Source organism: Miscanthus floridulus, chromosome 15 (genome assembly GCF_019320115.1).
Source record: "Miscanthus floridulus cultivar M001 chromosome 15, ASM1932011v1, whole genome shotgun sequence".
Lineage (NCBI taxonomy): Eukaryota > Viridiplantae > Streptophyta > Magnoliopsida > Poales > Poaceae > Miscanthus > Miscanthus floridulus.
Window position 1 is genome coordinate 29,320,905 of NC_089594.1, and position 12,960 is coordinate 29,333,864.

Genomic DNA, 12,960 nt, shown 5'->3' on the forward strand with positions numbered 1-12,960 from the left:
TGGCAGGACGAGCGTGTCGGAGGAGCCGGTCGAGCTTCATGGTTGCGGCAAGCTAGACGGCGCATGCAAGCGGAATTGAGCCAGAAAGAGAAAGATAAAACAAAGCATTATTTTTGTGATAATTTTTTCCACCTCCACCAATCTTGAGTTTGGTGGAGGTGCTCCACCAATTTGGTAGATCTTGGGACAAATCCATGGTTTTGGTGGAGCAGATCCACGCCGGAGGTGATGGATCTTCAATTGTTTGAGTAGAAAAATTGAATTTGGATCTATTTTTTTTTTATCGATGTAGAGCCGGTGAAGCTCTATCAAACAAGCCCTAAATCCAACCCACATGCCAATAGTTCATAAAAGTGAAAAATAAAATGCATAATTGAGCACATATCTCAAATTCACGCTTATTTTTGCATAACAAACTTGGTAAAAAATAATGCAAAATAATATGAGATGGTTTTAGAGACACGGGGGAGATGTACTCACCGGAACTCTCCGTTGCGGCGCTGGACCATAGGCTCTTCAACGGTCGACAATGGACGTCTAAAGGCTAGCTAGTCAACGTGGCACGCACCGGAGCTCTCTCTTGCTCGCTTCTTTTATGCAGTTCAGAGTCATCCAGCGGCTAGTTTTAGAGCTTGAGGCTATATATACCTCTTTGTCCGGCCAAACAAAGTTTGTTAGAGTGTATTAAAGTTGTGAGAGAGTTGAGACTCACAACCAAGTGCTTTAGCCACCAAAAGTGCTTAATAAAACATTAGGTGATTAGCACTACCACAGAAAAAAGACGAGATAAAAAGATAGAAAATGTTTTGTTTTCAAGATTCGAACTCGACCTCAACACATCATAACAATCTCCAATAAAAAGTTGTTAACTGCGAAGTTGTAGATCTCGTTGAATTCTATAACTTTGATGTTGACTTTGTCTCCGTTTGACATTGTTAATCATGTCAAATCTGATATGAGAACTTACACTAAATATTTGGACTTGTAATCATCTCAAATTAAAAGTTGCCAACTACAAAGTTTTTGATCTCTTTAAAATATACAATTTTAATATCAAATTATCTTAATCCCATCTCATATGAAAAGTTATGTTTTTTTTTCAAGACAACTACCACTGCCCAGCAGTGATACTCACTGACGGTTCCGATACAACCGGCACAAATAGACCGACAATGAATATTAGTTCCGTAGTAGTGTAGCTTTATGCTTTGTGAAGTGATTAGGCTACATTACACCACACATAACACTTACTTTAGATTTAGGCTTAGTGAGGTTTTGCATACCTCCCTACTATCGGTGCTTGCGTGTACCAACCACGTTTCTGGAATTTTAGATAGGCTACACTGCCATTTAAATAGGCTCCACTGGCAAGTAATTTCATTGCATTTCAGCATCAAAAACTCCTCCATCTTGTGTTAACTAGGTAAAATACATGCTCCATCCAAAGTTTTTCTTTTCGAATTGCTTCATCCTACGATTTTCTCTTTGAATTGCTCCATCCTACGTTATTAGATAGAAAATCCAGTAATTAATCTGCCTTTCTTCTGCTCTGCATATATACCACGATGCATATCTAATGGTTGAGATCAGAAGGACATGTGCCAGTTTACTTTCTCATTAATCTGATAGCGGTTCCGGTACTCCGAGTCACTCTTAATTTTGCGTACCGTTGCAGCTGCAAGCGAGGCATCTGATCCTATGGAGTTTGTCGGCGACCTCCTTCATGGTTGGCCTCTCATCGGCGACCATGCTGAGGCAGCGCATCAGCAGCTCCGTGGCCTCGTCCAGCACCTCCGCTCCGACCTCCTTCACGACCTGCTGGTCCATGATCTCCCGGTGCCGTCCCGCCTGCGCCGCCGTGATGAAGCAGAACGCGAGGCCGCCCTCCTCTTCCTCGTCCTCGTCCTCCACCGGGACGAACGCCTTCCTCCCTGTGAGGAGCTCCAGCACGACCACCGCGAAGCTGTACACGTCGCTCTTGCTGGTGAGCTGGCTCGTCAGCAGGTACTCCGGGTCCAGGTACCCGAGGGTGCCCTGGACCAGCGTGGCCACCGCCGCCTCGCCCGCCGGGGCCAGCCTCGACGCGCCGAAGTCGGACACCTTCGCCGCGAGGCCGCCGTCGAGGAGGATGTTTGCAGACTTGACGTCGCGGTGGAGGATCGGCGGCGACGCCGACGAGTGCATGTACGCGAGCGCGTCCGCGGACTCGGCCGCGATGCGGAGGCGCGCGCCGGGTGGCAGCTGCACCTTGGCCTCGCCGCCGCCGTGGATGTAGCCGTGGAGGCTGCCGTTGGGGACGTACTCATAGACCAGCATGGGCACCTCGACCTCGAGGCAGCAGCCGAGCAGCTTGACCACGTTCCGGTGGTTGATCTGGGAGAGGATCAGCATCTCCCTGGCGAACTCCTTCACCTGCTTCGCGTCGACGACCCTCGACTTCTTCACGGCCACGGCGGAGCCGTCGGCGAGGACGCCCTTGTACACCACGCCTTGCCCTCCGCGGCCGAGGACCCGCGCCTCCTCGAAGCCGTTGGTGGCCCGGCCGATCTCCTCCTCGGAGAAGATCCTGAACGCCACGCCGGAGCTGGCCAACGAGCCCAGCTGCTGCTGCAGGAGGACGCCGCCGTTCTGCTCGAAGAACCGCTGCTTCGCGTGGAGCAGACGCCGCTTCTGAACCCACAGGTGCGACGAGAAGCTCGCCAGCAGCAGCAGCAACACGCCCGCGCTGACACCCGTGACGATTTTCAGTGGCAAACCGAATCTGTTGTCGTCGTCTCGGCGGCAGCCGCCCTGTAGAGTGGCGTTCCCACTGGATCCCTTGGGGCACGTGCAGAGGAAGCTGCCCGGCGTGTTGACGCACACGCCGTAGCATGGGAACTCGTCCCCGTGCCGGCACTCGTCGACGTCCGTGCAGCCGTCGGCCACGTACGGGTTGCCCTGGTACCCGCCGGTGCAGTTGCAGACGTACCCAGGGCCGTTGCTGGAGTCGAGGCAGACGCTGTGCGCGCTGCGGCACGCGTACGTGTCGCCGTCCCGCGCCGCGGCGGCGCAGCTCGGGGCGTCCCTGATGGCCCAGTCCAGGACGACGGACACGGCGAAGTCGCCGGTGCGGTTGAAGTGCGAGCCGGCGAGCCAGAACCACATCGCGTCCACCATGAACGCGTAGGAGCAAGCGGTGGAGTTGGCCAGGAACGTCGCCTCCTGCTCTCTCCCCCGGCCGCCGCCGCGGCGGCGCCGGCCGAAGCTGCCGAGGTAGGGGTGGTAGGAGTTGAGCCCGAGTGGGATGTTGCTCTGGCAGCAGCCGTCGTCGCCGCGGCACGACCCCGGCAGCGCGCGCTCCGAGGGCCGGCACACGGACATGCACCCCGTGACGTAGTACCCGTCGCCGTCGTTGAAGTAGGCGAGGCCGGGGCAGCCGATGGACACGAACTTGCTCTTCATCGACGAGAAGAGGAACGCGCTGCCGTTGAGCGCCATGGGGTGCTCACGCAGGCTGACGACGCGACCGTCGGGGTCCCCCGGGCGGTCGTAGCACGCGCGGCTCGCGTTGAGGAGCACGGTGGCCTCGGCCGTCGCCAGCGAGATGGCCGCGATCTCGTGGCCGTAGCCGGCCACGGTGAGCCGCGGCGGGCGTCCGCGGCCGCTGGCGGCGGCGTCGCACTGGAGCCGGAAGCCCCCCGTGGTCGAGCCGCGGTGGCAGCCCGCGCCGATGCCGAACGGGTAAGGAACGGTCACGTTGCCGCACTGCTGACGGCATCCCCTCGCCGCCGGCTGCTGCGACGCCGCAGGTGGAGGTGGCAGAAGCACTGCTGCCAGTGCCAGCCATGGTAGCAGCCTCAACACTCCGACTGCGTACACCTCCATTCCTGCAGCTCTCAGTCTCCTGTGGATTGATTGGTCGGCAACGGCAATGAAAGAGGTCAAGCCACGGCAATGAAAACGCCGGCGATTACACGGCGGCATCTACTCCTAGTCCTAGGCCAGGCCAAATTATGTTGCACTAACCTACGAGCCACGTCGTTGCCTGGACGATTGACTTGACCTTGAAGCAGCAGTGTCTTTGGCCGGCCGTCGAGTCAATCATTGTACTTGGCATCGTGTCTCATGCGGCCATGCTCTTCCACTGTACTATTTTATTACAGAAAAGCTAAATGTCCTGTTGGTTTGGCTGGCCGAGAATGACTGATTTGTTACGAGAGAAAAATACTGTTTGTTGGTTGAAAAAGTACGGCTTATAAGCCAAGTGAATAGGGCGTGTGATTTGGGGTCTGTTTAGTTGCATCCCAAAACGCCAAATTTTTCAAGATTCCCCATCACATCGAATCTTTGGACGCATGCATGAAGCATTAAATATAAATAAAAAATAAAACTAATTACACAGTTTAGACGAAATCCACGAGACGAATCTTTTAAGCTTAATTAGACTATGATTGAACACTAATTGCCAAATAACAACGAAAACGCTACAGTAGCATTTTGCCAAAAATTTTGGCATCCAAACTGGCCCTTGTTTTGTCTGAGTCACACGAATTTGTGTACGTTGGATTTGCCCACCGACTTCATCCGTGCCATTCATAGCACGCCACGCGTCAGTCTCGGATCTTCTCACCTTCTGCCATAGTGCCATTATTTGACCTTTAACTGTTCGAACGGCAGCGTCACCTTTGAAGTATGCTCTGACATACAAATTTACACGCCATCTCAAATTCTCAATGACATTCCATTCCATTCCATTTTGTAGTTTGTATACCTGATGCCGTATGCTTCTAGCCTACACGTACACCAACACAAAAACAGTCTTGCTTTGTCAGGGGACAGTAATTATTGTTACTGTGGACTTTGCCTTTTGCTTTTTAGTTCATGCGTTGAGTTTTTAATTATGTTTTTTTAATATTTTTCTATTTGTTAGTGTTGTTTATTTTGGCAATAACTCTTGTTTTTTACTTAGGCGGTGGGATCAAATCCTAATCGTCGTCTTTTTTTTCCGAACCAGTAGTATATACGAGGTCAAGCTCAGGTAGCGAGCGCCGGCAGTCGCACGGCGGCTAAGGCCAGAGGAAAAGAAAATGATGCACCAACCGGCACATGTGATCGGCTTGACCGAACTGGAAGAGGTCAGTCTTTCACGAAACGGTCAGGTTTTAGGCAGACAAGGCAAGCCGTCCAATCAATCATTGGCACCAGTGACTCACACACTCCCTCTGTTTCCACTTTCAGTCCAGAAAATGGCATCGCACCGCAGCTTACCACGGTACTACTGCATTATTCTACGCATTATTCTACATTTCTATGATGTTCGCTGGTTGGTTTCTGAGCCAGTTTATTGTAAGAGAAAAATACTGTTGGCTAGCTAATTTGGGCTGACTAAAACCAACAAGCGAACAAGCTAAAAATCATCCGGAGAGAAAGATGTTAACATATTATTTCGACAATTTGCAATCTGGGTAAAAAGATTCATCGGCAACACAACACAATTCAAAGACATCAATTCATCATCTGTTCTACTATTATTATTCTAAACAAGCAATGAACAAGACCCTATCAACTTCTCACCATACCTGAAGGTGTGCAATCATCTTCACCTGGCCCTGTCTGTGTGCATCTAGCCAGTGAGCAGGGCAACAGGTAGAGAGGATTAGCTGAAACTATGAGATAACAAGCAGAGCAATTACATGATTCAGCATTCAACAACTCATTACAACACCAACCACGCACCAGCAGGCACACAACACAGGTCATGTTGCAGGCGCTTGATCCATATTCCCCCTGCTGCTCCTGACTTACCATCGACCAGCTGAAGCTTGAATGATGCTAAAATTTTAGTTGCAGAAGCTGGGTATCATGTTCGACAAATATTAAACCTCACATCTAGTTACTGCCAGCACGACATTGTAGACCAAAGATGGGAAGTGTTCCCATATGGAACACTAACAGAGAAGGCCTATCAAGCTGAAAAGATAGCAGCTTCAATCACCATTCTTCCAGCAATCTACTTTGAATGACAGTTCAATATACAACACATGGTATGAATATTTTTGGAGATTAAGAATAATCACTGCAAAGCACGTAAAAGAAAGATAGAAATAGAAGATGCCATATCATCCAACACAATGAATGCAACGATTTGGAGGCTTCGGAACTGACATCCAATTCGTGAGCGACCCACATGTCAATGTGACGTCAAATCTTGAAAGTCTCACAAATTGGGTGTCAAATATCAAAATCTCTCGATGTTTTAATGCTGAACTTCTCTTCTGTCTATGTTGTTTCCCTTTGCCATAGTGAAACAAGACAATCAACTTTGTCCTAAGTCAAGCTTGTCTAACTTTGACCAAGTTTTTATCAAAGTTAGACAAGTTTGACTTATGACAAAACTAAAACGACTTACAATTTAAAACGGAGAGAGTAGTTATATACACAGATTCTATTTTAGTTAAACAGTCCAGTAAGGTTTAGAGTAGCGCATATCATCCTTCAATTTTTTTAAAGATTGCTCTAGAACCAGACACAATAGGTGGCTGAGCTAGACAGGACCCAGACCATATTTTAGTTTCAAGCTTCGGTCATAACATGGGAGATTCTTGTAATGGCCTGTTTGTTTCCATGGAATCAAATTTTACTTTAAGAATCAAGAATCACATTCCATTTCAGATGTTAATTGAAGTGTTGCCGCCTGTGAAAGCTTGATGGTAGCAGTGAGGATACCCTGTTTTGAGTTTTCTTGTGTCCAGTCTCGCGAGAGAGAGTAAAGGTGATAGGGTGACAGGGGTCGATGAATTTCACTTTCCGTTTCTTACCATCTCTCTTTCCATTTTTTACCCTCTATAAATTCGATACAGGTCTGTACTTCAAAATTGGAAAGTGGTGGAATATCAAATTCTAAGCCAAATAGCCTAGTTCATGAAGTAGATTCCAATTCAACCCAAATGGAAGGAACCAAACGGGCCCTAAGTGTTTGACAAGGGGTTCACACTGCTACAATTTGCATGTCCAGAACTCCAGATTCCAGACTTCATGTTACCTAATTGACTAATAGTTATGGTGCTTATGCAAAATGCAATAAAGCTTACAAAGAACAAATAGACAGCCATGGTATCTACACAAATTTAAGTGCAGAGCTCACACATGCAATAGGACGGGAAACATCTAGAATTTTGAGATAGCATCATTTCTTTGTACCCATTATTTTCCTCAGGGATGTGTATTAATGTATGACAGATGGTTTTATGGTTACCAACAACAGGAAAGTCCATTTGTATGCTTTTCTTCTACTTAAAAACATGAACTCTCTAGTCCAAAACTGTACACACCTCTAAATTCAAAAGATAAAAGAGAGATGGTGTCAAAAAGTAATAAAGAAATAACTGCGCTATTTCTTTCGACAATGTGAGTGTTTGATCTCCACATGAAAAGCAGTAGGCACTTTTTTCTGAACTGAATACCATGAGCTCTTCGACATACCATTTACATCTATTATGTCCGGATCAAGGTATATAAGCCATACAAAATCACCTAGAATCAAGAAAAGAAAAGGTTATATCAGACAGTGTTAGCAGTAAAGTACAAGTCGAGGGTCTAAGACAGGAGTCAGGACACTGACCGATCAATCACAATGCATCTGCGCTCTTACCACCTCTCTTACTAACTACTTCACAGAGTCGACAAGGCAGTGTGTCGAGGCTCATCTCACGTGCCCTGCCAAAGTTGCCCAATATACCACAACGCCTCCAGGCATGGTATTCAGCATAGGCTACAGGGTCATTTGCCAGCATTTTTAAATATGATGCCAGTTCTTTGAGTGAGCTGAATTTGGAGGCATCTATGATAGAATTAGGAGGAACAAAATCCCAAACATTGGGTGCCCCAAAGTATATTGGCACTGACCCAGCCTCCAAAGCATAGAACAACTTCTCGGTCACATAACTTTCGGTCTTGGTGTTCTCAATTGCAAGAACAAACTTGTAATGTGACATCGCACAATGCAGGTGATCCCACCAGTGTGGTGTGCCATTATCATTGGTGGAACAAACTGGATACATGGATAATGCCATGTCAGGACCACCAACATTGTTCAAACATCTTCCAAAGGAATGGTGAGGCACCAATGAGAGGAAGTCTTTTGCAAGCTTATCTCTATGAGGAAGACACCTTGAAGATGACCAGTAAATAAGTGCATCCTGGTACCAGACAGGAAATCAGCAGTTAAGGTTAAAACAGCACAAGTGAGTATTACTACAGCAGAACTTACTATAGCTGAAACCGTAACATCGATATGGGCAGAAGATATGCGCAAATTCATCTCTAAAAGCACAAACATAAATTATACACAAATGAAAAGGTTTGATGTTGTGGACTGTTAATCATGGCACGTGACCACTCTTCTTTACATGCAGAACCATTTGAGTACAACTTGAGTTGCCCTCAAAGCATTTCCCTATCTTGTGATCACTCTGGTAAGAATAAATTAAAACTATGTATGCCATGTAAGAATATCCTGCCAGGCTTTTACATTTTGTATCAATTCTGTTCCAAATAATGACGGAAAGCAACCATAGAATGATAGAATCATGTGCCATACTCATGTTAAGAGAAACATAGTTGGAGTTAGGTAGTGCACAGATCATCTAATTGATCAGGCATGCAAAATGTTGCCTTGATAATATTATGCTATGGAATTTATAATTTGAGATTTTACACTTACATTTCTCTTTTCAGTTGATATATGGTAACTACGGCTGGTGTGAAATGATTTTCCAGCATATGTTACTTGCAAGTCATCATTGGCATGGTAACCGATAAAAATGTCCTCAAAACCAGTTGGCTTCCTACTAGCCTCCAGATCCAGATAAACACGAAGAGGCAGACCTTTCATTCTCTGCAAAACATATTACAGAACACTTGAAAGTGAGAATGGATATAGAGAATATCAATCGAGAATACAATGAAGTAAAAAACATTATTATTCAAAAGAAGGAAAGTATTTGATTCGTAGGTAAGTCCAATGAAAGCTGGCAAAGTTTGCAAAGCCGTAGCTATGCCACTAACCAAATGCTTAGCTACCAAAATCAAATCACCAATCAGAACAGCCAAATTAACTGACAGAACATTCAGCACTAGTAGTCAAAGTAAGGTGCAATTGGAAAAGGAGGCAATCAATGTACAGTACAGTAACCTCCCAATGCAGAATTTTTATACAGACAGGTTACAGGACCCAACTAACAATCAGACTTCTGAATTTTTCATTAATGAACCGAGGCAATGGGAAGCAATTTCTTCAGTGTTCTTTAGGAGAACTTGGATAAAGAATGCATCCCTCATTTCAACAAGAAACCTAATATCCGCTCCAAAAAAAAATTGCTGAATAGTATTATCAAGCATACACATGACATTTCGAAAACATTTTGTAACCTAACCAACATTTTGAAAAAGTTGAATGAAGGTACCATCCACGTTCGGTAGATACTCCTACCTCATTCACCAAACAGAAATGCTCCCCCAACCCACCCACTTTTTCATCATTTTTTTTTTTTGGTATACCAATTCTCTGATTCCACCACACAAGCATTACTGCATTACTGCACAAGGATCTGAATTCATAACCAATTCGATCTGTCTAAGTGTTGAGGTACCCCAAATCTACCGGCTATCAGTTCGTCGCAAAGAGCCAGCTCGCAGCTGACGCCTCATTTCAACAACATAACAAATGATATATTCTCATATTGCCAGGACAAGAAAATAGGGAAAGAACTCCGGTACCTGCGGCGGCGGCGTGGCGCCCTCAAAGAGCAGCGCATCGGGGCGATCGACGGCGGCGGCAGACTTGCTCCAGACGCAGCTGACCCCGCACCGGCAGGTGTAGACGCCGTCGAGCGCGTCGGGGACCCACGTCCACCCCTTGACGAGCACGCCGACGTGGCGCGACGCCAGGTCCTCGCACCTACCGGCGGCCGCCCCCCGCCACGCGGCGCCGCCGGTGACGGCCGCCGCCGCAGGGTCCACCGCGGTGTCGTTAGCGCCGGCGCCCGGCGGCGGCAGGCCCAGCCCCAGCCCGGCGGCGGCGGCGAGCTTGGCGCGGATGCGGGGGCAGCCGACGGCGGCGTCCCAGGAGGCGAAGGCCTCGAGGAGGGAGGTGAAGGGGTCCCGGTCGCGGGAGCCGACGGAGTCGAGCGCGGTGGGGAAGCGCGCCGCGAGGAGCGGAGCCGGGGTGGAGAGCGAGGTGGAGGAGATGGACGGGAGCTCGAAGTAGCCCGAGAGGAGGAGCAGCAGGATGGCGGCGGACGCGAGCATCGGGGCCACGTAGTTGATGCGCTTCCGGAAGAGCATCCCCACTTCGCGACCCTTCGAGCGAGGTGCTTCCACCGCGAGATCTCGGAGAGAGGGGAGAGGAGAGGCTGGCAGTGGGACGGAGTCGATCGGTCGGAACACGGAGGAGGGGAGTCGGAAGAAGGGGACCATTCTTCTTCTTCTTTTAATTTCAAGAACTGACTATTCTTCTCGGACTTTGACTTTCCGAATTCCGATATAAAAATAATCCATGGCGACTAATTAAAGATGTATACGTACGGTACAGGTTTTCGCGTCCATTTGTCATTTCTTCTAGACAGAGTTTGCAACCAGCCAAAGTGCCAAACAAACATGACATGGCACTTACTCCGTGGCTTACATGGTGTTTAACAAAACCTAATTAACATTGAATTACCAAATCGATCTCCGTTAAATTGTAGTCGTTGTAAATCTTTTTTAAGTAAGCGGTGTATCTTAGAAAAGTAAGAACGTCTTATAATTTGAAACGTTTGAAACAGAAGGTTTTTCTTGTACTAAATATTTATTATATAGAAGGGCAGGCCTGATGCAGTGGTGAGAGTTGTCTCACTGAGTCAGCAGGTCGTGGGCTCGAAGCAGACTCTTCGTAGATTTTGCAGGTGGAAGACTTGTCTCGTGTTTTTTCTTTCCCAGACCCACTCACGTGGGAGCCTCCGGCACTGCCCCCACCCCTACAACTAAAAAAAGGAGAAAAAAAAATCTAGTTGTTTCTTATCAAAGATAGAATGAACTCAAATGCACCTAAGCCGAGCGTCAACCACCATGGCTTGAAGATGAGAACAAGCGAGCGCGAGAAGATAGCGTGTGTTGTCGGCTGGGCGCCTAGGCCAGATGTTGCGTTGGGCCACCCAACAACCATATGTGAAAGGTATCAAACAGCTAATGAAAATCATTCCCAAATTTGTGTCCAATTCATTCGGCTGCCAGTGCCCCGCTTCTCAATAATCCTAGCAGAGCTGCCGACGCGCCAAAGATGACACATGGGGCATGGTGTAGTGATGAGGGCAAGAGCGCATGGAGTAGGAGTGGCGGCCGGCGACACAAACGCATGGAGTAGGAGTGGCGGCCGGCGGCCTAAGCGCATGGAGGCGGAGTAGGAGGGCTAGGAGCAGCAATCGGTGGCGCAAGAATGGCTAATGGAAGGAGGATATACAGGGGCAAGAGCGACCCAATGAACACTAGGTACAAATTGGCAGAGTCGGAGCTTGACAAAGCAAATATGAGGGTCCGGTCTTGCTAAGCTAAAGCTATAATCACCATAAATAGTGCTAAAATTACTATTTATTTAGTGGAGCCTCTACAAACCGGTGAGCAAGCATGCTTGTTTGCTGTTCTGCATCGCCCTAGGGTGATTCTGTGTTTCTGTGGTTTGTGTATAGAGTTAAATTCTCCCTAGCTAATAAAAATTCTGGCTCCTTAATGTCTTGGGATTGCAAGTTTTTTATATATAAAAGTGAGGGGCATAATAGTTTTAAAGTTTGTAATGCAAATTCCACCACAAAAAGGAGAGCCATAAAAGGATAGTCTTTAACATTAGTTGTGGAATGTGAAGTCTAGCTTTACACGTGTTTTGTGCACAATGCTGGGGGACGCCCCTTCCCTGAAAGAGTACAATGCACTGCAGGTGTGATGAAGTCCTCTTGAACTTTTTCCTTCAAAAAAAAAAGTCATCTTGAACTTGAATGAAAAAAGTGTCGTACGCAATCGTTTAACCTTTTGTTTATTTTGTTCGGGGTCAGTTTGGACGTCGCCATAGGCCGCAGGCCGCAGGTGAGGGCGACGAGTCGTCCGCCCGCCAACTACACTCTTGGCGTGCTGTAGTGCGAAAAAATGAACTGTGGGGCCCTTTGACAAGTTCTGGCGGTGGTATCGCAAGACTCCAGCAGCCAGCCAAACGTCTGCCGAAACAAGGGCGTCCAAGTCGTCCTATAGTTTAGCAATGAACCAAATATAGAAGCTAAAGCCTGTTTGGTTGATGCAATGATGTCGTGGTTTGCCGCTTCTAATCTTAGCAAATTGTGGCCACCACAAAACATGTAGCCAGCAAAATTGAAGATACACTTGTGGTAAAGTTTGCACAAAGATGATTCTATAACATGAACAATGTGCTAAGAAAGTGTGGTGTACCAGATTTATGGCAAAGAACCAAACAACTGCCGAAAAATTTGTGACATGATTGGTTTTTGGTGTGACAAGTTTTGGTCACAAACCAAACAGACCCTTTAATCGTGCTTGCTTCAAATTTTCAATCCTATGATTATATGACATCATGTTAGCTCTAAGATAACAATTTTTAAAGCCACTCTTCCATAAATTCTAGCAATTAGCTTGGATGTAATACAAACACTAAGATCTTGTTTTGATGCACATGTATATGTTGAAGTGGGTTACATTGGAATTTAGTTTAACCTCCACCTACACACTCTAGCACATATGTATTAAGGATTTGAAGTGGATACATGTGCATCCAAATAAGCCCTAAATATATGTTTTGATTAGTAGACCTGGCTAATATTTGAAGCTAAAAGAATAGCTTATTAGTTAAGGTTGACCAACTAGTTGAAGTCTTGGCTAAAAATTAGTTGGATGGACTAGGGTTATTAAAATTTTGTTATGTCGGGGATCAATATTAGGGTA

The 12,960-nt window shown here is 47.1% G+C and overlaps 2 protein-coding genes across 4 annotated transcripts; both read right to left on the minus strand.

Moving 5' to 3' along the window:
- Positions 1 to 1,339: 1,339 nt before the first annotated feature.
- LOC136509123 (wall-associated receptor kinase 3-like) lies at positions 1,340 to 4,059 on the minus strand. Its single transcript, XM_066503929.1, has 2 exons — positions 4,006 to 4,059; positions 1,340 to 3,883 (listed from the first exon to the last, which is right to left on the minus strand). Exon 2 carries the CDS (start codon positions 3,862 to 3,864, stop codon positions 1,654 to 1,656), a length of 2,211 nt encoding a protein of 736 aa, XP_066360026.1. The 5' UTR covers positions 3,865 to 3,883; positions 4,006 to 4,059; the 3' UTR covers positions 1,340 to 1,653.
- Positions 4,060 to 4,667: 608 nt separating this feature from the next.
- On the minus strand, positions 4,668 to 10,460 carry LOC136508552 (alpha-(1,4)-fucosyltransferase-like). Of its 3 annotated transcripts, none has more exons than XR_010772028.1 (5): positions 9,757 to 10,460; positions 8,702 to 8,875; positions 7,601 to 8,177; positions 7,462 to 7,512; positions 4,668 to 4,771 (listed from the first exon to the last, which is right to left on the minus strand). XR_010772028.1 is itself a non-coding variant. In XM_066503248.1 (4 exons), exons 1-3 carry the CDS (start codon positions 10,453 to 10,455, stop codon positions 7,608 to 7,610), a joined length of 1,443 nt encoding a protein of 480 aa, XP_066359345.1. In that variant the 5' UTR covers positions 10,456 to 10,459; the 3' UTR covers positions 5,958 to 7,512; positions 7,601 to 7,607. The 3 variants fall into 3 exon arrangements, 1 of the variants encoding a protein (XP_066359345.1); XR_010772027.1 differs by lacking the exon at positions 4,668 to 4,771 and adding an exon at positions 5,840 to 5,949; XM_066503248.1 differs by lacking the exon at positions 4,668 to 4,771 and having other exon boundaries at positions 5,958 to 7,512; positions 9,757 to 10,459.
- Positions 10,461 to 12,960: the final 2,500 nt, after the last annotated feature.